The 25,974-nt window shown below is 29.8% G+C and overlaps 2 protein-coding genes across 6 annotated transcripts in view; both read left to right on the forward strand.

Moving 5' to 3' along the window:
- The first annotated feature begins 323 nt into the window (after window positions 1-323).
- Window positions 324-22,857, forward strand: LOC116779837 (insulin-like growth factor 1 receptor). Of its 3 annotated transcripts, none has more exons than XM_032674329.2 (8): window positions 324-597; window positions 18,851-18,932; window positions 19,236-19,394; window positions 19,571-19,662; window positions 20,196-20,405; window positions 20,617-20,836; window positions 20,925-21,083; window positions 21,160-22,857. In XM_032674329.2, the coding sequence occupies exons 1-8, from the start codon at window positions 538-540 to the stop codon at window positions 21,918-21,920; spliced, it is 1,743 nt and encodes a 580-aa protein (XP_032530220.1). In that variant the 5' UTR covers window positions 324-537; the 3' UTR covers window positions 21,921-22,857. The 3 variants fall into 3 exon arrangements, with proteins under 3 accessions (XP_032530220.1, XP_032530222.1, XP_032530221.1); XM_032674331.2 differs by having other exon boundaries at window positions 20,671-20,836; XM_032674330.2 differs by having other exon boundaries at window positions 325-597; window positions 18,851-18,926.
- Window positions 22,858-24,174: 1,317 nt separating this feature from the next.
- Window positions 24,175-25,974, forward strand: part of LOC116779571 (dedicator of cytokinesis protein 9) — a 31,353-nt gene continuing 29,553 nt past the window's right edge. For all 3 annotated transcript variants that reach the window (XM_032673924.2, XM_061523202.1, XM_061523204.1), the window contains exons 1-3: window positions 24,175-24,378; window positions 25,091-25,210; window positions 25,444-25,616. In XM_032673924.2, the coding sequence (XP_032529815.2) occupies window positions 24,331-24,378; window positions 25,091-25,210; window positions 25,444-25,616 (341 nt within the window). In that variant the 5' untranslated portion in view covers window positions 24,175-24,330. The remainder of the gene's footprint in view (window positions 24,379-25,090; window positions 25,211-25,443; window positions 25,617-25,974) is intronic.

A 25,974-nucleotide genomic window follows, 5' to 3' on the forward strand; every position in this document is an offset into this window, starting at 1 on the left:
GGGAAAAAATTACTCACATTCATTAAATTAAGCACTGAAACAATTTTTATCTGAGTATATATATTTGTTTTACTTTTTTGTAAACAAAACAGAATGTCTTTTTTAAATAAACATAAAAATTTTGGACGTCCGGTTAAATTCCGACTATTAATCATGAGCATTGAAAGAAATCGGTACTATTTTAATCTTTCAACGATCCAACATATTACTGAAGAGCAATTAGGATGAGAAGGGTAAATAAAGTGATCTATTTGAATGATTTGGGAGGCGGGAGAGGAGAGGATGGCGGGAGACGCGTGGATTCGCGGGCGGGAACTAAGGATGCCCACTCTAACATCGAGTGGGCCTGTAGCGAGACGGGCGCGCCGTACGCTGGATTTTCACGCTCTACGCAACGAAACACGCAACTTATTTTGTGTTTTATCTCACTTGTGTTTATGGTTGACGATTTTTTACTTAAAATAAGGAATAATAGACGAATATTTGAATTATTTGTGAAAGTGTGTTCGAAGTGGTTTTTGTAAATGTTTATTTAAAATGCATATAAAGAAGAAAAATCACACGTCCATAACGGAAAAGCCGAACAGAAAACGGAGGGTAAAATTTTAATCTATATGTACTTTTTAAAGTAGTATAAATTAATTTTAATTAATTTATATATTTTATTTAATATCTTTTTTGTCATTTATATTTTGCTTCAGAAACATTTTATTAATACGGTATATTTCAATGATTAACGCCGCTTGGAACTCTGTTAACTTTTCTATAAATTATTAAACAAACAGCAATTAATATCAAATAATCTGTACAAAGTGCACGTTAATTAGCCTCCATAGTGAACGGTCTTATTCTCAATATTACTAATTGCGAAGATAAAGCATGACTATTTAAAAATATCTAACGCATAGAATAACAACTATATCCTAAACAATAACAATTGTAATCACGTGTATTTAGCTAAGATGTCAATTTCATTGTTTTATATGTTTTCCAAAAATCGTTTAAAAACTGTTTGTATTTTTATTTTTTTTAGGAAACTTCAAAATATATTATAAATATTTTGTTAACAGTATAAGAATTTTTATAAAGCATTTTAAAGTTCTACGCTACAGATATGCAAAATATTTTTATTACTGAGACTGGTATATAAGGAAAACCTATACAACATAATTTTAGATTAACCATATCGCAATCAACCAATAATTAATTTAGTTAAAGGAAAAAAACATGCAAAACTCAAAGATAATTTGAAGATATGTTTTTTTTTTTTGTTAAAATCAATAAATGAAACATAAAAACAGAATCAATAATAAATTATACATGGATTCTAAGAATTGAATCATTATTTTTATCTTTAAAAGATAAAGTGCTGTAGTAAAAACACTAACCAAAAAACTCATTAGAAATATAGTTTCTAATTAAAAAAAAAACGTTACTTGATGTATTGATAACAGGTTTATAATAAAAGATTTTCCTTTAAGATAAAAATATGTTTAAGGTTTATATGGGATAACAATAATATGATCATGAGTACTTGTAACATCATATATACGTGTATATATAAATGAATACAACACTTACAATTACTTATGAAGTAGAGAACATGAAGTATTCTAAGACATTTTAAATAAAATGCTCTCGTTGTGAATATAAATTTTAGTTAAGGCTTAATATATAAAATAAAATTCCCGAACTGAAAACGGTATGTTAAGTATCGTTTAACCTACGTTTTAAGAAAGGCAGCACAAGTTTTAAATAACAATGAAACCTCTAGATGAAAAAGGTCTTTGACATGTTGAACATGACCGAGATCATACAGAGACGAAATGGGAATATTGCCAGTATACAATATTTGTACACAACAGAAATTAGTGTGTATGGATTAACCTAGAAAACGACTTTTAAATTCCAATGTTTTTTTCGTAATTTTAAGTTACTGAGCAAAAATAATAAACTCAGTTTTCATTAAACACTAAAGTTGCTAAACCCCGTAATTTAAATTATGGGTATTGGAATTAATTAGACCCTATATGGATATGTATTTTTTTTGTATGCCAGGACGCCAAACTATTTTTCATTAACCAACTGTGAAAGCATTTTTTAAAATTCAAAACAGTTTAATAACGCTCAATAAAAATATGATAGTCATATAAAAAAAGGATAATTCCTTCAATAAATACTCGTTTTGAAAATTAATTACTGTCAACGCATCTTTTTTAATTCAAAAAGTTACTATTCTAAAAAAATAATTAATAAAGAAGTTTTTAGTTGAAGTTATTTTTAAAGTACCATGAAAATAAAATAATTTTAATTTTAAAGTTTACCAATACTTTAGATCCTATATTTTGAAATACATAGTAGTGAGTCGATCAATGCAAAAACTCTCTGTTTGTACTTAAACATCATGTGGGTACTCGCTGAATAAGGGAAATAATTTAAAGCCTGTTTAAAATTCAAACGCTATCTGGGTACTAAAGCGCTAATCGAATCCGTAATTCAATTAGTTAGAATTAGATACATTACCATTATCACGATTAAGTCCTTACACCGTGTAACTTATATATTAACTTTGAAGCGATGACAATTAAATGCAGTACAACTTACTTTTTACCTTGGTAAGCAACGGTATTAACAAACGCGTACGTACGTTATTGTGATCTCAGCCGTAGGGCCGCTTTATAAATATGAGGAGAGGTTTTAAGTAAAATGTTAAAAATACTTAATAAAAATACATACACAATGACAAAATAAATTAGATACTCGTAATATGACGGTATGTTACTCCTATTTCAATAGTATAAATATTGTAAATCACTTTTATACACCTATTTTGACAATTCTAATTATATAATGGAATACAACTACAATAATCTACGATTCCGGCTTTACCACACGACAATCATACTTTTGGTCAGATGTCGACATAGAAGATGCTTTGTTAGTTTAGTAAATGTGAAATAGAATAGTGTTGAAATTCTAATAAGTTTAAATGACTTTAAGTTTAATATGGTTCAAAGAAAAAATGTATTTTTATATATGATGATATATAAAAATACATTTAACCAGCAAGTTTAACCAAACAAATTCTAATGAGATAAGATTAGCGAAAGTTACCTATTTTGACGTATGTCATGCTATGCTAAGCTAATGAAAGAATTTGCGATGGATGATTATCTATCTGTATCATGGAATAAGTGTCTATTAGAAATTTACACCAATGAAGAATATAAAATTGTATCTAATCTGTGTGTGATCGAGGTTTCTAAAAGGATAAAGGAACCGAAACGTCAAGATCATGTATGTAGATAAAAAATAGTAAAGAAAAACAAATTATCGTCGTATCTGAAAAACTTAGTTTAATTAAAAGAATATATAAATGTTAATATTGCTAATAATTAATCTTTGATTGATAATTTAGATGAATAATAAGTAAAGCTAGTTTATATCGTTTAAAATCAATAATGTTGCGTCTTTCGAAGTATGGATGTAAACATATTGTGAAAGCATTGAACAATTTTACAAATAAAAAAGATAAAACGAAATCAATCGCTCTTGCAGACGAACGTGCGGCCATAGAAAGGTTAATACGTAAAATGTAATAAAATATTCAAACGTTACACATAATGCAAATAGCATGTTGGAAGTGATATAAATTTTTTTATTGGTATTTTAAATCCATTGAATTATACTTTATAATTATTTTCTGGATCATCAAAATACCATTGAATACAATAACGTATAGAACATCGATTTAGTCGAATCAATCGAGATAATCTTATTACCTATAAAAACGTCTAAGCAACTGCAAGAAATAAAAATACATTTGTATATGAAAATAACTCACGGAAATATCATAATGTGTGCTTAGCAAAGAATTTATTTGAGCTAAGTGACATGTCAAAGTAGCAATAGCTGTAAGATTTGTATTGTAAATCCCGTATTTATAGACAAGCTTTCCCCAACAATTCCCTTGTAGTTTCATGGAAGCATTAATTGGAAAACGAGCGTACAAAAGTTTTGGTTATAGGCAGTAACGGTTGGCATACGAAGCCCAAATACAATATCACGGATCAACGCTAAACCACCAGCATTATCAGGCTATGTCAAATCACGACTTAGAATTATTTATTGATCACTGACTTGCGAACCATGATGGGACTTGATTGCGGTGCCTTTGAACAAAATTAATTGCCCTATCGTTTCTCTTAACAATTTAGGTTGAGCGTGTCTTAAACAAATATTATATTCATCTTAAACAAATAAAACAAATGCAGATCAGGATTTAAAAGGATAAGGATTGAATGATAATCTCCGAGCTTTACAATAATTTTATATAAATATAACAGTATTGTTATCAGTGTAAAATATACTTCTATAGTTTATTTTCTTGTTCTTATCTGATTGAACATACTGCGCGTTTAGTGTTAGAAGGTCATTGGCATATCAATAATGCCATGTTTGTAGGCATTGGGAATACGCCAGCTTTAATTTTTTGTCGAGTCGTATAAAGGTACCCATATACGGAAAGACTGCCTTTCTACAATTTTATATTGCTTGATTGATCGACAGATTATATATATTAAAAAACAATTATTATTAAGACTTGTGTTGTTCTCACAGGAAACGTTTAAAATTATTGCATAATCTTATTTTACGTGAAACCTGATAATACGCCATGTTTTTTTTTTGTTCTCATTATGAAGGATTTACACTCTTCCTCAGATAGTAATATATTGCCTTATGTTTTGGGAGTAAAATAATCCTCATTTTAGTATTAATTTCCTAAGTGCTATTGGTTTTTCAGAGTAATATATATTTGCGTTTAGAGCTTTTAGAAATTTATTTTTATCTTAGCGAAACTATGAAAATAGAATATTTGTAAAAACTCAAAACTAGCTATTACGAAATTATGCAAAACATTGCCGATGATGAGTTTAAAAGGGACAAAATTGCTATTAACTTAGCATAGAAGACAAATAATCTATAGTTGTTAAAAGCTTTAACATTCCCGCAGCAATAATAATCATTTTATAGGTGTGATAAAAGTGCCGCATTATGAATTGACAGTATTTATCAAATTATTGAAGCCCTATAACTGGATCAAGGTTTTGTGATGACCTACTTAGGATGATATTTTATTTGTATTCATTCATGACGTCTAAAAAGGATATTGACCTCAAGATTATATTAAAAGTATACAAAGCGCAAAAGTTGAGAGATCTTGAGCTTGAACACTTGACTCGTTATTGAATACGCCTGAAAGTTAAAATGAACATCATCACAATTAAAAATAATTATTGTAATGTCCAAATTTTTTCCAGGAAACAATTTTCTATTTATGTATATAAAGCTTTAACCGACAAATGTATTAACTCCGTTTTGACTATAAATGCTAAGAGATGTATCAAGAGCTTTTCATCTACTTTGCCAAGGAACTTAAACGTGCTGAATAATTAATGATCTGTTTAAAGAAAAACTTGTTGTTTTTTGTGGTCCACGAATGAATTTAATGAATGTCGAATTTAGATTTCTGACATAAGCATTCAGTGGTAGTCAGAACTTGTCTCGTTAAAAACACAGAAACAAAATAAATACGAAATGTTGTGACATCAGGCAAAGTTTTGTACAAAATAGCTAGTATGGTCATGCGAAGATAAAATGACAGCAGTCCTTTTGAAAATTACCAACAACACCGTCTATAGTTGTACTCCCTAAATTCTTATAACTTTAAATTAGAGTACTTTTATCAAATTACCGCTATTCATATGTTCACCGACCGACCTCTTGACCCAAGCCTCTGATATCACGAAAACTTAACGAATGTTTACCATTTATAATTTATCCATAAATGCAAGTCAATGTTTCGTAAGGTGAACTGTTAGAAAAAAATATCTATTAAATAATATTATTTAATAATAATTTTCCGAAAGACGAAACAAACGAGTTCTATAGAAAACATAATTGAAGCCATCGTATTGCCAGCATGTACTAGGTTCTTGTTCCTATTAAAAACACGTTTTAAAGTACTATGTAGTTCTTTTCTAAGTAAATCGTGTTCATAATAAAATAATTCAAAATTCCTTGCTTTTGCATGAGAGATTAAAATTTTGGTGAAGCAAATTGAAATGAAATTACTGATTAGAGTAATCAAACTATTGTTGATAAAATTTTTAATTGTCATTAGGAACCGTTGGTTTTTTTTACACGTTAAGTCAAGGGCAAGAAAAGTGTGCACTTTTTTTATTTAATGACATTTTAATAACTGACAGTTTTCAATTTGTGAGGTGCCATTATGATTCCTTTTAAATTGTGTTACTATTAAAGAGTAGTGCATTTCAAATTTATAATAACAGTGAACGAATCTTGCGAATATTTTAGCTGCTGTCATGACTCGAGTTAAAAAATAAATTTGATTTATGAATTTGAAACAGGGATAAGACAAAAATATTCTAAAATTCGCTGCATGTTGTTTATCTTTAGTGATATTGTTTACGTGTTCTGGATAAGCTATTCCTTAGTAGAAATAAATTTATTTTTAATAATTTCTTTTGCCGCTGGGATATCAAAACCACTACGAATAATAAACATAACCGTTTGTCTTTTAATTTACGCGTAAGGCATAAATAATATCTGTACAATGATTCGGTAATTATAGTCATCATAAATCGTTCATACAAATTAACAGCATTTTAAATTAAGTATTGCGGGCATTCAAATAAATTAAATAACGTTTAGTGGAGGAAGAGGTATTAATGGTTCGATTCTGGGTAACAATAAAGTTAAATCTGCAAAACTACGCCATAAGGGTGTCTTGTGTTTGTGTGCTCTGTCTCTATTGTTTCCGTCATTAATCAGATACACCAAGGATATAAATAACAATATACGAATGAGACAAAATATCAAAAGCTAAATATCGTCCCTTTTTATTAGTAAACTTTAAACTTCTTTTGTAGATCTATAACGATATATGAGAAACGGTAAAATAAAAATAAAAAACAGCTGGGTATAACCGAAAAACATAGTTTAATTTGAATCAATATACCTTTGTGATGAAACTTAGTAATCATGAAAGTCTTAATAAAAAACACGATAAGTGAATATGAATGATAGCATCACATCCTCAATATTAATAATCTCTCAATGTCACTACTGTTTTAAATGTGGTATCGTTTGACACAGTAAGTGCATATTTGTGAGCCCCACGTGCTGAACAAGCGGGCCCCTCGGAGCATGTCCGGTGTCTTCGCTATCATATTGATTTATATTTTTGATAACATCGCCCACACCATTGTTCTGAATTACCTCGGCCGTATATACAAATACTTCGTTATTTTAATTATATCCTTTTGGTATAAACAAAACAACCAATATCGAGAAAAAATATTCCGACACTCTTTATAGATTCCCAGTCGTCTTAAAATGAAGATGGAATTTATTATGTGGGTAAAATAATAGTGTCTTTGATATTGTATTTAATTAAAATTTTTTTAGGCATGAGTTTATAATATTTAATTACTAGTGAGTAGTTTCAAACATGATATTGGAATTAACTGAATTATTGTAATTATTCATCTTGCATCATATCAGATAAATATTTTTGAATCATGCCATTGTTGGGTAGATTAATGAAATTAAAAACCAAAAATTCCATTAACCCTCGTTTGTTTAACTTTTTTCATATAGAAAATAGCTTTTCTACTCTATGTATAAGTTTCTATCGATATAAATTACAATCATAATTGTCGGCTTTCCAACTCGTTTCACTTAGAATATAAATCATCAGTAAAAGAAACATTCCCAGAGATTTGATTACAAGAAAAGCTTATCCTACGATCAATTAATACACGGACAAGGTGGTCTGACCGTAAATAATGAGAGACAGATAGTCGTTTCTAAATTAATGGTTTACGTTCTTTAATACACTGCAGCTAATATTTATTTGCATTCGAGCAAGAATTCTCTCGGGAGATGGGCGGGCGGGACCCAATGATAGTGGGGTCACCTACCGAGATAAAAGTCGAGATAACGCAGACATCTTCACTACATGATTGTCTTCACGCAGTCCTCAGATATGTTCGGAGTACATTCGCTTCGGTTTGATAAATGTTATTGCATTCTAGTTACTTCTTTTAACCAACCAGCTATAAGAGTTGCCATATAATTGGCTCGTTCCAAGTTGTCGTGGTCGGTATTAAACTATTATTACGGAATAAGCCATTATACAGATGTTAAGGAAATTGGAAGTAAATCCTTTTCTATCCATTTCATTGGCTGATTTCAATAGTACTGAATGTAAATGAAGTAATGTCAAACTCAGTAACATTTGATATGCTTAATAATAACGCTTGATACATAACAAGACCATTCAAATTGTGCATACACTAAGTTCAATATTATCCACAGTGTGAATACGCGAGGTCCGCCCATTTGTTAGTCGAACGTCGTCCTTAATCCGAGTCGATTTTACCTACATTATTTTCAGTCAAATGGCATTCACATTTTTCATTTTGGATAAAACCATAAAAATACAAACTATAAAAAAGGAATATTAAATGCAGTGTCAAAGTAACAGATTGCTGTCATTATTAAAAACAACTTATACCATTCTTATAAATATGAGGCTTATCTTAACTAGGAACCGCTTTTTATTAACTGTCATCAATTTGACCTAAAACCACGTAGGCCTATAGAATAATCCACGCAAGATAACACAGTATAATATAGAGATTTATCATAATATTTTTGTTATGAGGAAGATAATAAAGAACGAACGACGACACCGGGACACAATAAGGCTATGAATTATTTTAACCCGAGGTCAGTGATTTATTACAGTCAGAAATGTCTTCGAACTTAAGATTAAGATAATATTTCGAATAAGTCTGATGATGACATTTTTATCGGCATTCCAGTTTTTAATCTTTTAGCAAATATGAAAAAAAAAACTTAGTAGATTTAATTGATGGCTATAAAGTTGAGATTGGCGAATCCGGTCAAAGCGCTGAAGAACGTTAATTGGAAACTATAAGTTATTTACGTATAAATGTAAATATAAAACCGTCCGTATAAGTATTTATTCAAATATATTTGCATATATCGTATTTGTGATAAAACTCTTTAAACTTAAAAATTTTTCAATCATTTCCGTTGGTTACTGTTAATTAAAAAATATTATACTTATTTAATATATTATGTGTTATAAATGATATTAGAGGAAGAGAATTATATTATTTAAAGCCTCCTCGTTTCGATTATTTCTTTGTTAAAAATTTTATGCAAAAATGAAGAATAAAATTAAATATTTTATGCAACCAATAAATATAATATCTTTTTTATACTTTAACATTTTAATACAAACACAATGGTATTTATAAAACCCAGTGGGAACCTTCGTGAATGTAGACCCTAATTAACGTCAGTCGCCTGGGTACAGTTTCCATAAAATGCTTGTGTCACTCCGTCGCCCTTATACGGATAAACTATTGGATTCTTGCATTTTTCTTTCACAACACCAAATAGGAAGACAGCGTCTGGTTGTAAATTCTTACGTCCTTTACGGGCTTATAATAAATTACGGTAATTAATGCATTGAATTGTGCTAATTTTCGATTTAAAATATTGCTAAATGCCATTAAACTCTACTTAACATTTAGATAAATTGTAAAAGAAGTGGATAATTCTTTAATATGTCAATGTTTAATATAAATTTATTAATGTCTTATAGATAATGATTCATGTTTTATGCGCAAATAAATGATAGTTTTTGATAAATTGAAAAACAATTTAGTCCTGATATAGAAGTTGATCGATCGGATCGTATTGTACCTAATGCATAAAACATAAACTGGACGCTCGATACTTAAATAATCATATTTTAATATAGTTAATTATACTTTAATATTTTAAAAGAAATTCATTTTAACTCAATATATTTGACTTCAAAGCACAAAAAGTGTCAATTAACATAATTTTACGATTGTAGCATAAACTTATTTTGGTTCAATATTAAAATTTATTAAAATCTCACTAGCGTCTTGAAAGAAAAAAATAAGTTTCTCTTTTTACAGTTACTGTATACATTCTAAAGACGCCTGCATTCTGTTATATAATTTAGCAATTCTTAAGAAGCTACTGTTCACTGTTTCTATTTTATCTATCTTATGAAAGGCGTGTAAATTTTATCTCCATTGAGGTTTTAAATAATCACGTAATATACGTAAAAGATTGAATAATGTATACAAATAAAAGTCTATCCGAGTGTTTACTGTTAAAATTATCTGTTATATGAATCACCCTTTTTTATGAAACAAAATAATTGCATTACTGATCGTTAATATTTCACAATGTATCATTTATTTTCACAAAAATATTTATTGTTCTAAGTAATGAGGTTTAAAAATAGGAAGACAGGCCCCAAACAAAAAGATTGTTCCGACAGGACAATTCAATTATTACCTCTATCTAGAGTAGATATTTCTGTTGTTGTAACATGCAAAAATAACTAATATCCAAGGCGTTAAGTGCTAGACGACAGTCATATAAACACTGCGGCCAACTCAAGGGCGAACGCTTTTTTGTAGATTCTGCCCACGCATCTCGCCCCATACTCTGATACATGACCACTTACCCAGACGTAATATTTTTTGTTTATACAAATATTTTATTGGATCAAAATAGTTTAGAAGATTTGCACGTTTTGTAAACAAACATATATAAAACTTATAAAATCATGTTCATTTAGAAAAAACCTCGTAACCAGGTTCTTCAAAAATGGTTTATTCTCCTATAAGGCTTCGTTTCATATGAATAAATAATTGTTTATTCTTTACATAGATGTATTTCTTGTCACGTAAAATATCAGACAAGAGATCTTGCGTCATAGCTTAAAGGATTTGAGATATTATTTTGTCGTAATAGAATAGCTTGAAAAAAAAAACTAATTTTAATAAATGAGTTTTCTACTTTATTGTTAAAAAAATATAATATCAATGTGTATAGAAATTACATATTTTAAATTCATAAAAGATTTTTAATCTATTGGAGTTTAAAAGCAAGTTAACTATAAAGTCTTATAAATATTTAAAGTATATAAGTATTTAAGACACAGATTTAATACGTACATAGTCCGTATAGTAATCTATTTGTATCGTTTATAATAGATTTATTGTTTTGATAATACGGACGTATCTTAAACATGAATACAGGCCAGGCCAATCCATTGGTACATATTTGAGATTCGACTTATTATCGGTAATTGGGATAAAGGCAACGAAATTTCAAGTGTCTAGAAACACGTCTTATACAAACATTAGATATGTAACAACGCATCACGCATGCATGTAGTTTTGATTTATTTTCAAGGATGACTTCAGTTGTATCATCTTAGGTTTAAATGAAACTAACATTTTTCGGATATACTATGAGCTGATCTCGTCTGCTCGTGATCACGGTTGCTGAAAAGTAACCGAAACGTCGAGAGTATGTAGTTTTAACAAAAAATAAAGCACGCGTGGTATATCCAAAAAATATTAGTTTCATTTAAATGAATAAAACTCGCGAAAGTCTTAGATCTCATTATTGTATCATCTAATATGTTTAAAATAACTATTAATATACGATACTAAAAAGTTTCTGAACACTTCTATACAAAAAATGTTTTTTTCTCGAAATAATACAATTCTATAGATATATTACGATATTGTCTTAAATCTTCCGAATATGTGATCATTACAAATACTACCCTCAAAAGCAAAAATATTTAATTTCACAACAACCTTCCAGTCGGTGATGTTAAATAGAGTTTTAAATACAATTGTACATGAATAATTCAAAGTAGGATACGCCTCTTACTACTTTGTATCTGCATCTTTACATATAATAACAAAGTTTAAAATCAAAACTATATCCTACAATGTTAATTTTAGTACATAATCCAGTTAATTTGAGATGTTAATTTGAGATGCGAGTCCAATCAGTCTTCACCTACGGCCGTGACCATCTAGTCAAATCAAACAAACAAATTCAAATAGGTCGATAACCCAGTTGGTTCCGTACCTATACCAATTCAGTTGTTCCAAATGCGCATATCCGTATTAAGTCCCCGCCATATCATTCCACTAAATCATATAAGTGATAGCTATAAATATATGTTCATGTTTTGTTTTATACTTTTTATGAAAAGAATAATCATATTAATTTCATTTAATCCCCAACTGGATTTATTTTACTGAATTTCAGTTATACGAGTTCAGTTTTCATTTGTTTATTTACAAACAAAAATGCTTTTCAATGAAAATTAATAATAGTCTTCCAAGAAAAGTAATTATTTGTAGAGCCTTTTTTTATTACGTAGTAGCGAAGACCTTTAGTTACTTTATTATAAACTTTATTAAAAATCCTTGAACATAGCATTCACGGTGTTTGAAAGGCATAGAAAACACAATCACATACATACATATAATGTTATATACCTATTTAATGTAATCATAAACCTTCTATTTTCAAGTTGGTTAAAAGCATCGAATAAATATTAACCTTAACTCATTATGAAGAAACTCCAATCATTAGTATCATATAGATTACTGAGTTACTAATCACCTAATTGAATTTACCAAACCTAAGTTTCTTAATTCTAAGGGTAACCGAGATCTATTAATATCTTCTCTCCCGTTTCTCCTTATCCATAGACACTTGTTTACATGTGAATTTTTATTTGACATTAATGCTTACAGGTTTATTATAATATTTTTAATGTCACAGCTATTTATACTGGTGTATACTTAAATTTAATGAGGTATTATAAAGTATTTTCTTTCGTTAACAACATATATTTTTAGAGATCTTTCATTAACTGTTACTGTGTTTGATTTCAGCGTAGTGAATACTGTTGAAATTATAAATGAGCACAAATAACACTATTGCAAAACGATTACCAAAATAACCTTAACAGAAATTGGGACAACACTAAAATAATCACAACGCAATTTAATTGCAAAGTAAACCTGGATAAACAACGGAGAAACTACAATATACAAATCATTGTTATCGCGTGTTACAATAAATGAATACCTACCGATTTAAAGAAAATTACCATCGGCAAGATGAAAGAACGGTCAACCTTCGCGGATAATTGATTTAAAATATACAGCCATGCTCTTTCAGAGTTTGAAGTTTACGGGTTGATGGGATAATAAAAACTCTTCATTTTGACACCAATGTGGAGTTTATTATTTGGGACAAATGTGACCCGCCGGCCGTAACCCTACACCAAGCCGTCTGTCGACCGACACTACTCCAGTTGTTTGATCTACTGAGAGCTTTTTAAACTTTTTATTTCATAGTTTAGTGTGCTTCAGGCGGCTTTATTGCTGAGTAAACATTTCGAGATTATCATACCAAGCAGCCGCGACACGCGGCTGTTTAAAAGAAACTTCTGTTGACATTTGTCAAATCGTAGTAGGACGAGCTTGTTTTTTAAATTTTACTATATCCAAAAAACGTACACATTTTTTAAAAAAAATAATATTAATGTTCAAGAACATATGTATTTTGAAACTGTTAAAATATTAAATCTATCATGTAGAACGAATGTATTAAAAGACACACAAATATTATGTAAAACGAAGTAAAAGGGCCTTCTGTGTGTATATTTTTAAATCGTAGAAATCTTAAAATATTGTTGATGTTACAGAATGGCTTTTGTTTTGTTAAATAGTAAAGTACGGCTGGTTGAATGGCTGATGTCGGACGCGATGGAAAATAGACAATACTCTATTTGAAAGACTTTATGCCATATATTACATATAAAAATATGGCTCATTATAAATTTAAATCTCAATAATAATAGTAATTTAGAAGTAATATACTTAAACAGAAAGAAAATAAAAGAAGGACAATCTTTGTGGATATTCTTGGTTGCGGTTATTTATAACTAAATCATAAACTTTATTTACAAAATAACGTTGAATGAAAGTAACCACTTTCGAGATATCAGTGACCGAGATGTGATTGTTCATTCTCGCATCATGCGGACGAACGCTAAGCGGTCGGATTTTTAAATAAACATTTTTAATGATCGGCCCGCGCCTGAGTTCTGCCAGGTGTACGCAGACGGTGCTCACACGCAGACCCCACTCCCCTTACCTTTCTACCTACTTCTTTTGTTCCTATTCATAGAATTCCCTGACATGACCTGTAACAATAATCAAATTATCATTCGAAGGAAGGATTATAAATATTTATGTACATTTTCGTGGATTACACACTAGCCTATAGCCGTTGGGTGCCATGTTTCACTGGAATATAAATGATTGAGCGTCATGAACGTTGTTTGTAATCATAAATTTTATAAATGATTATAACAAAATTATAAATAACGTGTAAATTGGAGAAATGATGTTATCATTCGGGTCGGTGGAGGTCATGTTACGATCTTATATATTTTTTTTCATTTAATATTTTTATTACAACATAGCTGTTACAATGAATAATAAATAATAAGACTTCTTTGGAATTTTATTATATGTGAGATAATGTCCAACGAATATAGTTTCATCTTATTTTTAATATGTTTGTTATGACGCAATTAACAATTCATATCACATGACTAGAATGTAAGGTTTTCTTTGACTAAGTTTTTCTATCATATACAGGCAAAATTAAATAATAATTATAGATCAAATCAAGAAAGAACATTTTTATACCATTTCTGATCTTATAGAAAATGATATACCTACCTACCTATTATATGAGTAACTGTTTTATACTGTTATTGGTGATAGTGATCGAATTTCATAAATCGCTCATTCGTTAACACAGCTTATTGGTTAAATTATTGCCCATATAGGCACGTGTTTAGTGTTATGGATAAAATTTTTGAATTTCGAAATTCAAATGACGGTATCAAATCTTAAACTAAGTTTCGTATCAGGTTGCCGTCGGAGAGCCAACTTCAAAAATCAATATTCATTTAACCTTTGATTTGTTTCAAAAATAATTGTTTTTAATATATATTATCACGCGTTGAAATATTTAATAAATATAATGGCGTCAATGGCAACGGATCGATCACATTTCACTGTGAAGTAGGAACACAAAGTGCGTCTAGTTAACAAACTGTGCCCGTTATATCAATGCACGCTGATTGTGTAACAGTTTGTAATCTTAGAACGTGGATGTCATTATACGACATGTCACTATGTATTTTTAATAAGTTCCTATACAGTGTACAACAAAAGATCACCAAGGGCTTTTTCCAAGGAAACAGCTATCACGTTTATATTTCTGGTTGACGTCATTGATTCAATTGAAGATACGTTCCATTAATTTTGCAAAGATACAAATTATAAATCAAGAATGTCTCGATTCAGTTAAAAATATGATTGCTTGTTACCATAACAATATGATAGTTAAAAATAACCTCGTTTTTTAAGTCCGTAAATTTTCGGCATTTTAACCTGATTTTAAAAATAAATTTTAATCTTTATTTCCAACAAAATTTTCGGTTTCTTAACTAATTTTACTCAATGTGTTGTCTTATAGAATCATTATTGACAGTCAACATAATAAAAATAGATAATAATATTTATCTTACTCGTTGCTTTGACGACATTTTATTTTCTTATATATAAAAATTGATACAAATCATTTTTTAAGCAAAAATATGTCTGCCAGAGTTTCATAATCCATTAACCTAGCGCCTTCTTTTTGTTAATTTGTTCTTTAACGGTTTATTTTTTAAACCTACGTGACACAAATTAATTGTATCTATTTGTATTGTTCCGACCATGACATCCAGAATTTTATCTCCTTATTTATCATCACTTAAATCTTTATATGTAAAGGAGAATCATAGAATCTAGTTTCAAGAATCCACTGCATGCATAATGCATTTTAAACAAATGGGACTAGATGCAAAACACGGGAACGCGAGCAATCCTACTTACACACACTCACACATTCATGTATGCAATTGCGTTAGAAAGCAATTGCACACTTCCACAAATTAAAATTGCATTGCCTTAAATTAGGTCAAATAAAACTAAAAAAAATAAAAAATAAATATAATAGAATAGTTCTTATAAAATCTTTGTCCTGAGTAGTATTTAATTTACAAGCGCAAAAAACATAGGTGTATAAGTATATATTAGTATGTTTTTTAAAAGAAGAATTCACTCAAGAAAGTAAGTCTGTATACTCCATATCAGTTACGAGAATGTATCTCTCTGAAATACTAATTGAGATTTCTTAACTCGATTTCTGATGGACTGCAGGCGGATTAAGTTCGCGCTGGGCGTTTAATAATCCTCTCATATTTAAACTTTTTATGTTATTACATTAAATTTGAATGGCGTGCGATAACGGCTGAGGCAATGAAACACTTGACATAAAAAATAAACTCTCTTACATATTATTATTCAATTTATTTTTTAATTGTTATTCATAGCACAAACGCAAAATATAATAATTAAAAGCCGTACGCTTTTTTGCCTTTGTTTTTGATAGTAGCGATAAAATTCAAAGTAAGAATAATAGGGCTCAATATATATATATATATATTAAATAATAAATTTAAAATGAAATTATGTTTTACCACAAATAATACCAAACTAAGCAACTTTAACAGTAAAGTTAGAACTGATGTCCATATTTTTAATCAGTTTTTGTTCGTGTACCAGAGTACATTTATACAGAATTTCTCATCACAATACAATGTGTACATTAAAATAGGCTACATACCCTTCAATTTTAGAACGAAATTGCAATCATCGACGAGTGTACAGGCTTATCCACTAATAGCTAATGAATTAGCCTGTTTGAAAGTGCAATTTTAATAAGATTAGGACTTGTTACTATTGCTGTTGTTGTGAGAACTAAATATATATATTTGTATTTAATATATTTTAATTAGTTAAATGGTCTTGTGCACATAGAACTCTTTGAATTAGTAGTTTTTCTCATAAATACTTTTAAGTTTACCAAGCCACTGAATGTATAGATATATAATATGTTATTTAATGAGATCTAAGATTTTCGCGAGTTTTATTCATTTAAATGAAACTAATATTTTTCGGATAAACTACGCGGATTTTTAATATCAAGACGAGACGAGCACATCTCGTCTGCCCGTGATCACGGTTGCTGAAAAGTAACCGAAACGTCGGGATTATGTAGTTTTTTAAATAATATAAATCCGCGTAGTTTATCCGAAAAATATTAGTTTCATTTATATGTTATTTAAGTTATTTATTTCTTTTTCGTCTACAGTGGTAGGAAATAGTCATATCTGTATAACAAACAGTATATAAGGCAAAAAAATATATTAATTTCATATGATACAGCCACAAAATTCTAGTCTTCTGGAATTACCGTGAAATACAATCATATTAATTTGTTTTTGTTCCAAAGTCTAAATACATATTTAGTTTAAGAATATATATATTTTTCCAAGTAAAAAATCACGATACTCTCGTTTGTGTCTCATAGTCATTGTACAATTAATAAAAGAATAGTCTACTTGATGAAATAAAAAAAATATATACAAATACAACCAACCCATAAAAATTAATTTATTTTTATAATACTATTATTTATTATGGATAATATTAAAGTTTTCAAAGTAAAATATGAGGAGCACTTTAAGCAGACATAACACATATACTATTAAAATTTCAATTTACGGTGCAAATTGAATATTAGTTTATTTACAAATTTCATATGCACTGATAATTCGTGTCAAAGAAATCACCGTGATTGGTGCTGAAAATATATTTCTTTGTACGTTAACGGATGTTCACTATGCCGAAAACGTGATAAGAACTTTCAAATCTGTAATTTTACATGATATGTAAATTAATTAGTTTTTATTCATTTGACTTACAAATAACAAAGCTAGTGATCGTGTTTTGTGATCACAATGACCGGGTTTACAAAAATTCACAATTATTCTTTCGACTAGGGCTTATCGCTTAAGATTCAAACTAATACTTCTACTTGGATCATAATAATTGCAAAAATTTCTACTCTCTTACCCCTCAGATCTCGATTGTTACAGTAAATCCATTTAATAAGATGTCCATATCCATAAACCCATAAATATTATCTAATAAATCAAAGACTTTGAATCTTCTCTTCGTAGGCGTTACACAGAAAAATTATTATAAAAACATAGGTAGGTATATCACATATTTCCCAACTAAACGAATAATTCTTTCAAATGACGGCTATAAAATACCAATAATTCATACCAGTATGTAAGTGTATAAGTATAGTATTGATTTATGGCAACCTCAATCAGGCGAAGTGGGCACGCACCACGATAAGGTGTCCAAAATAACTGCATCAAACATCTCCTCCATTCCAGATGATGTTACAATCGAGTTATGTTATATTCAATTTATGTCTCGTGTTATACATCGTTAGACACGTACAATTCTTAGCAACTACATGCCCACTCTTGACGTTGACATATGAAAACTTTTTACATCTTTTTTTTTTTTGATATATGTCTATTACGTAATTTAAAAACATATTAATTGCGCAACAATTGTTAGTAGGTTAAAGATGGAGTAAGGTGACGTCTTGAAATACGGAAATGCGTTTTAATTAATAAACGTGGCATAATAATTAATTAGAAGGTTATCTTAGTAAACATTACACATAAAACAAGGCAATTATTTAACATAAATATACAACTTAAAACAAATCGTGTTAGCAATTATCGTAGGTTCGCCTTAAGTTTTAATTAATCTATCAAATTCTTTGAAACTTGTAAAGTCTTTATCTCGAAAAAAAATTAAATTTAACTTTATATGTAATTGTTTTATTTAAAATTCTTTACTAACCCTTTCAGAGATCTCGTGAAAAACCTGGAAGACCGGCTAGAGAAAAAGAAAATGTATTTATGATATTACCTCAAAACGACCCTAGTAAGTGTAAATGTCCCAATATTTTATACTATTTTATTACTAAGTGAATTTTTTATAATACATAATTTTTTTTTGTTGGGTACTAATAATTAAGCATTTTTTTTTCGAATATTTAATCCGCAATTGTACCTATTTGGGTACTCTTAATGTTACTACATTCATAAAGATGAAACCGCAGGAAAATGCTAGATAGCTAAAAGTGCTTATATTATTTGGCATCCAAAACAAGTTTGGATACATATCGGTTCCAATCCAATTTAAAATATTAAAGTGTTAATCGAAAATTAATTGATTTATACTTTATTTCAGTTGACGTGACATTTATTATTGGTAAATGTGAAACTTTATCATGCGAGGAGGAACAGGCGTGTGTTCAGAGACAAAGGAACAACGTAACAGCGCATTACTGTTTGTGCACTTCCAACGGCGAGGAAGCCAAAAAAGGAGTTAAATGTCCGCGTAGCACTGGTAACGTACAATGATTTATTAAAAATATGTATAACACATATGAATTATATAAGTAACAATAAATTTTGGGACCTTAGCAAGAATAAAGTTTACAGTACTATCCAAAATACGGAATGGAGACTAAAATAATATAGAATAATGTCATTAACGGTCGATAAATTTTTATAAAATTCCAGTGCCATTGAATCAACGTCAAGCTATCCACAATTTAATACCACCAAAACCATCAAACGCAACGAAACTCCGACACCCGCCGCCCACGGCTCAAGTAAGATCCATCATCATTAACACATCATTTTTTATCTCCCTTATCTATCTTGCCAGCGATGCTGATTACACTCAGATTTAAGACTCTTATCTTTCCAAAAAAAAAAAATTAAATCTTGTTCTGGTAATCAAATATCTCATTTGTTATAATAATTTACCGCTCTTGTGCTTGATAAATAAAATATTGTAAATTTACAGTGACTTTTTTAAAGATAAAAAAAAATATATAATTTACTCTTCGAGTAATAAATGAATCGAGCTATAAATAATTACAATCAGTATTTTAACTCTGACTGATGGAAAGTAATTCTTGTATATTTTTCCACTGTAGCTGATAAATATTCATGATAGGTTTGACTAGATAACGTTTATTGACGTCGCCCAAAAGTTGAGTAAAAAATTTTTACTGAGAGCAATTTAATCTTTTATTATTTTTCGTAGAATAATAAAGAAATTTGTTGCCTTTTTTTTAAATTCATCAGTACAATTTGCTCTGTATTTCGTTTCATTAATTAACATCAGTAATATTTACAGGAACCAAATTCATTTGTTGGGAATGAAATTTACGCTGAAGCCACGGTTGGAAGCGAGACGGCAATATTAGATTCCAGTTCATATACGAGTGCCAGTGCCCCACTCCTTGTCAGTATGATTACAGGATGTGGCCTGCTCCTAGTTTTAGTCTCAGTATTAGCATTCTTCCTCAGAAAACGTATATGTAACGTCGAAAGGAAAGTAAAACCGGTAAGAATTTTAGATGTCATTTAACTAACAAAAGTCAATTTGCCTGGCCTTAACAACATAAGCTCTCTACAACAATTTTTCACAAAACATTTATTGGGTTCGCACAAATTCCTGGGTTATCTGGATGTACGTTCATTCGACATCGTCTCTCATGACAACCACAGCTTCGGTCGCTTTTGCAATGTTCGATTAGTATACGTTATTTTTATAGCGTGTACGGCCAGGGGAACCTCTGCTAGCTGAACGGTATATAACGAACCCGCAGTACGGCGTGTGCGGTGCAGGCAACGTGGCCCCCAGCGCGGTTCCAGGGACGCCGGCTCCTTTTCCTTCCAACAAAGTGAACCATCCTGAGGTCACCGTCTTGGATAGAAGCACACTGGCATTCCTAGAAGAAGTTGGGGAAGGCTGCTTCGGCAAAGTTTATAAAGGTTTTTTTTTAATAATTTCTATTAAATAAATATCTGTAACATTAAACATTAATATGAGATAAAATAATTTCTATAAAATGAATTGTAGGAGCTCTAAGACTCAACAATGGTGAGAAAGAAGTAGCTATCAAAGTTCTCAAGGAAAGTGCTGGTCGAAGTGCTGAAGAAGACTTTGTGAGTGAAGTTTCCATTATGTCAGCATTTCGGCATCCAAACATTTTAACGCTCATTGGAGTTGTCTATAAAGGTAAGCCAAAAAAAATTACTCCGTCTCATTCATAATCCAAAGAGTAAAGTAAATTTTTTTAACTATTCTTTTGCAGATGAATCGAATATAAGCCCATGGATGGTTTTTGAATACATGGAGTGGGGTGATTTAGCTGGTGTCTTACGAGGCTCCCGATGTGGTGGGCGAGCCGGACCAAACCTTGATGAGGCAGCCTTACTTCAGGTCGCTCTACAAGTAGCAAGAGGGATGCAATATTTGGCTTCAAGACGCTTCGTGCATAGAGACCTAGCTGCAAGAAATTGTTTGGTCGGTACCAACTTAGCCGTCAAAATTGCAGACTTCGGTATGTCTCGAGATGTTTACACTTGCGACTACTATAAAATGGGGGGAGAAAGGCCAATGCCAGTGAGATGGATGTCACCGGAAAGCATTGTTTACGCTAGATTCACTCATGAATCCGATGTGTGGTCCTATGGTGTCGTACTTTGGGAAATTTACACTCGTGGAAAACAACCGTTTTATGGTTGTAATAATGAAGGAGCTACCAAGAAGATCTTAAAAGGCATCCTTTTAATACCACCTGACGATTGTCCATACTTCGCAGGTGAGTTGATGCGAGCATGTTGGGCGATTGATCCTCGGGATCGAATAGGGTTTGATGAAATATGCTCAAAATTGGAAGCTGCTCAAGCAGCAGAGGGTACTTCTACAAAAATACGTCTACCTCGACCACCTGCAGCGCCATTAGACTCAGGTGGTTATTTGGTTCCTATTACACCTCCACCGGCGGATTATTTAAAACCGTTGCCAGATTCCGATTATAGTGATGATGAGGATGAAGACTCAGAAGATTGAACCGTCAGCATTTACAAAGTATCTGCCATAATTTTGACTGCCAGTAACTCGACTGTCTTCACATTCCTAGAGAAAAACATTTAAACGAATGTAGATTCTGTTAAAAGTGAAATTACTAAATATTTTATGATTTTTATAAATTGAAATATGAAGTCACCACCGGAACCACCATCACAGCCCACCAAGCGGCTCGATATCAATAAATAATACTCAAAACTATTAGCGAAATTTTTCATTACATCTTGATCGTCTTCTAAAAACAATATAGTGTGTATCAATGAAAAAAGGCGTCTGCTGCAATTATCATTAATTGTTAATAATTAATACATATTGTGCCATATATAAACCAAAAAGATGTGTGATAAATTATTTGATGTATTATATTTATAATGTTAAATCTAATTTAAGTACTTATTTTAGTCACGTATTTTTCTATTCTCTCTGATATTTTAAATAAAACTATAACATTTTAAATTATATACAAATGTTCTATGTAGAAAAAACTTTATTTTTTTTAAATAATACCCGATTTGGATAGATGGTATTGTGAGCAAAGTATGAAATTATAAAAAATCGTTGTCTTACTGTTGTATTCCTGTGTGTAGTATTATTTTTATGAATACCTATTCGTTGTAAGTGACTTGTTTTATCGAATAAGCAGTGTTAGTTCAAATGTAATATAAATAATTATGGAAATATTTTCGAATAGAAATAGGAAATAAGAACTCGATTTGTTACTTTGTTGTATTTGCAAGTTACTTTTCTCTGAAAAATTTACGGGAATGTAAAGCAAGTGTTCATCGTCATATTATTTCTTTAATTGTATTAAATAAATTATTTTTATTAGTGTAATATATGAATGTGTATACTTAATAGCTTTCTATAGATATAAATTTCCTTATAAATGTATAAAATAAAAATATACGTATAATTACAGTACTCTTTTATATTTCCCCTCTTAAATGATAATTAAATACTAAACAAATAAACATTAAGTGACCATTTGTCAAAATCATCCTGACACTATGGAATATATTGTGTATAACAAAAATGTCATTAAATATTTTCCTGTATATCCTTCAGATTATCCACAAAATAATTATAGTGCTTGTAGAAAGCTTAGTGTTACAACAAAAAAAATAGTATTTTTTTTCTAATGTACGTGCTGAAAGTAGGACGAGAGCTTGCTACATACCTTCAAAATTACATACGTTAAATTTAAATTAATGCACAGATCGTTTGGGTTACAGCTACTATTAATGCTACAGTACTCAGTTTATAATACATATATTATAAATAAGTTCAAACCCTTCACAAAAATAACATCTAAAATTCTAATGATTTGTTTAATTTTTTATTAAATACTTTTCACTGTGTAGTACATAATACCATTGTTAAGCTATGAAGTGCGGCCTAGGCCCTCTCTCCTTCTTATAGAACCATAGTAAATTAAGGTAAAAACCAGCCCAACCAAAGATCAAACCTTCCAGTTATCCATTTAGAAAATGTTTTATAACTATTGAATGTTTGAGTTGGAACATAAACACATCATAATAATGTTTTAAAGGTTAATTATCTCCGCTATTCATAAAACATAGTTAGTCTAGCCTTGTATTCGATTGGGTGGAAAATAATCTAGTTAACAATCCGATACAGTCCCAGTACAATTTTATTTCTTTAGTGACAGAAACATTTTTCAAATGTTTCGTCATGTTTTTCAATTCCTTCCCTTAACGTCTATTCTCAATGGCATTAATAAACATGCTCACTATTAATGCCCAGATTAATCGTATACTTTCAGACATTTTCACTCACTATGATAAATATTAATTATTTCATAAATTTCATAAATAAGTTGTTTAAAATATGATGTTTATTTGTATTTATAAATATTAGGAAACAGCACAGATACCATGATTTTACCCTTTGAGTTCTGTGGGTTTACAGTTCTTTAAAATATTAATGAACATAAACATAGCTGTCTTTGTAATGGAATACCTGTTCTGTTTACTTTGAAGTTTGTAAATAAAAAGAAAGATTTGCCAAAATTTGGTTCGCACCTACTCAATCAAAATATAAGTATTAAATAAAAATCTTAAAAAACATATTTTCAAATTATCGATAAGAGTTTTTCATAATAAACTCGATTCTAAACGTAAAATTCTAAAATAGCGAGTGCGAATAGTAACCTAAACGTATAATCTGTGCTCCATACATAAGTTTGACAACTAAATTACTGCAGAGTGCAGAAGCCTCCAGCCTTGTCAAATCGTTACTGGCTTTAGTGCGGTTTTCGGCGTTTTTGTTTTGAACACTGAAAATATTTTAAAACGGGTTGATGTTCTCTGTGTTGTGTATCATGAATTAAAATGTATTATTTGTACGTGGGTTTTCATTGTTAAATTGCAATATGCCTCCAGTGATATCCCGCAATAAAAAGAATGGCGCTGAGTATGAGGTAAATATTTGTGCTAAAACACTAAAGATTACAGGTTCAAAGCTTTCTATTTACTGTTCGAAACAATCTGCTAGGTAAATAGCCGACTTGGCCCTATTTAGAAGTCGTACGAGTATAATGAAGACTTATTGATTTAAAAGTTATATATTTGGGGAAAACCCTTTAATGAAAGGGAATGAATTTTCTAATCTAAAACTTAAAGCTACATAGTAATTGTAATTATTATTGTTTGGTTGGGGGACAAAATTAAAATTATGAATCTTATTAAAATTCAAAACATTACAACATCCATAGCTTTCAAATACGATTCTGATAATTTAATTTTAAAGTGAGAAATGTGGTCAAATTAAAAACTGAAACATTAAACGTAAATATAGCAAATACCATATTATATGATTATATGGTATTTACTATATTTACGTTGCATACTAATATTTAAAAAATTTAAAAGTCAAAACTATTATTAATTTAGTATAACTTATTGAATATTATCATTTATCATAAGTATGACAGTTGTATCCTATACATTTAATATTTACTTAACAGTGGCTATTGTCTGCCTTTTATTAATGGTAAACATTACTTCAATAGCAGATAACATATCTTGATAATTTAATATTATTCTTAACATCACTGCTTCTTTAAAACTACATAGTGTAATACTTCCCATTACTTTTAAATGTATAGGTATTCAATGATGTATCCATTTCAGAATGTACTAAGTACTAAGTGCAATGTGCTTGATTTTGAGAAATACATTCAAGAAAACAAAACACTTCTTTTAAATGATCCATTGAGGGAAATACTTCTCTATCCATCTGATGATGTTTCTGTAAGTATTCTGTTAATGAATAAAATGACTATATTTCTAACACTGAATATTTTAGATACTTTCACCTAAAAGCTGTTAGAGACATTTGGGTTAGAAAGTTTTCGAACATTATTGGTAAATACATTAGCATTTTTTTAATTTATGATTAAACCTAAGCTGAGTTAATTGGCTCAAATAGTGTTATGGCAATTTTTTTTTATTTTATATACTGTATTATTGCCATTATGTTGTAGAGTGTTGTGCTACCTCGTCGTTGGAGAACTGTGACAACAGCTGTACCAGATGTCAGAACTGCATCAACATGTCCTCTTCTAACGAGACAGGCATTACTTAGTTACGCCTCTAGCTGGAACCTTGTTCATTATAAATACAGCAACTATTCCGGATCTTATCTTAATTTACCAAGGTAATAATTTTCATTAAACAGCAATCATATATTATTATTAGAATGTGCAAAAATTATTTATAGGTAAATTTTTCGAATGTTCTTTCATATGTTAATGACTACTAATTTTATGCTAAATTATAATGCAATCTGTGAACTTTTAAATATCCTCTAGCCTCACAATTAACATACATTTCATGGTCATTTATACAATCTGTAAAGTTGTTTTTGTTTTAGAAGGTTATATGTTGTTCATATCTGACTCACTTCCTCTATATAGTGTAATAGATTGCAAAATAATGTTACTATTTATACAAATATTATTATAAATAAAATGGTAATTATTTTTTATCAGCTAATAAATTAAATCAGACTTTTG

This window comes from Danaus plexippus, chromosome 2, assembly GCF_018135715.1.
Source record: "Danaus plexippus chromosome 2, MEX_DaPlex, whole genome shotgun sequence".
In the NCBI taxonomy this organism is placed as follows: domain Eukaryota; kingdom Metazoa; phylum Arthropoda; class Insecta; order Lepidoptera; family Nymphalidae; genus Danaus; species Danaus plexippus.

What these genes read in the sequence shown, in the direction of transcription:
- LOC116779837 (XM_032674329.2), top strand. Translation starts at nt 538, where the DNA reads ATGCATATAAAGAAGAAAAATCACACGTCCATAACGGAAAAGCCGAAC. An exon ending in AGCCGAACAGAAAACGGAGG is followed by an intron (nt 598 to 18,850) that starts GTAAAATTTTAA and finishes TAACCCTTTCAG; the next exon opens with AGATCTCGTGAAAAACCTGG. An exon ending in ACCCGCCGCCCACGGCTCAA is followed by an intron (nt 19,663 to 20,195) that starts GTAAGATCCATC and finishes TAATATTTACAG; the next exon opens with GAACCAAATTCATTTGTTGG.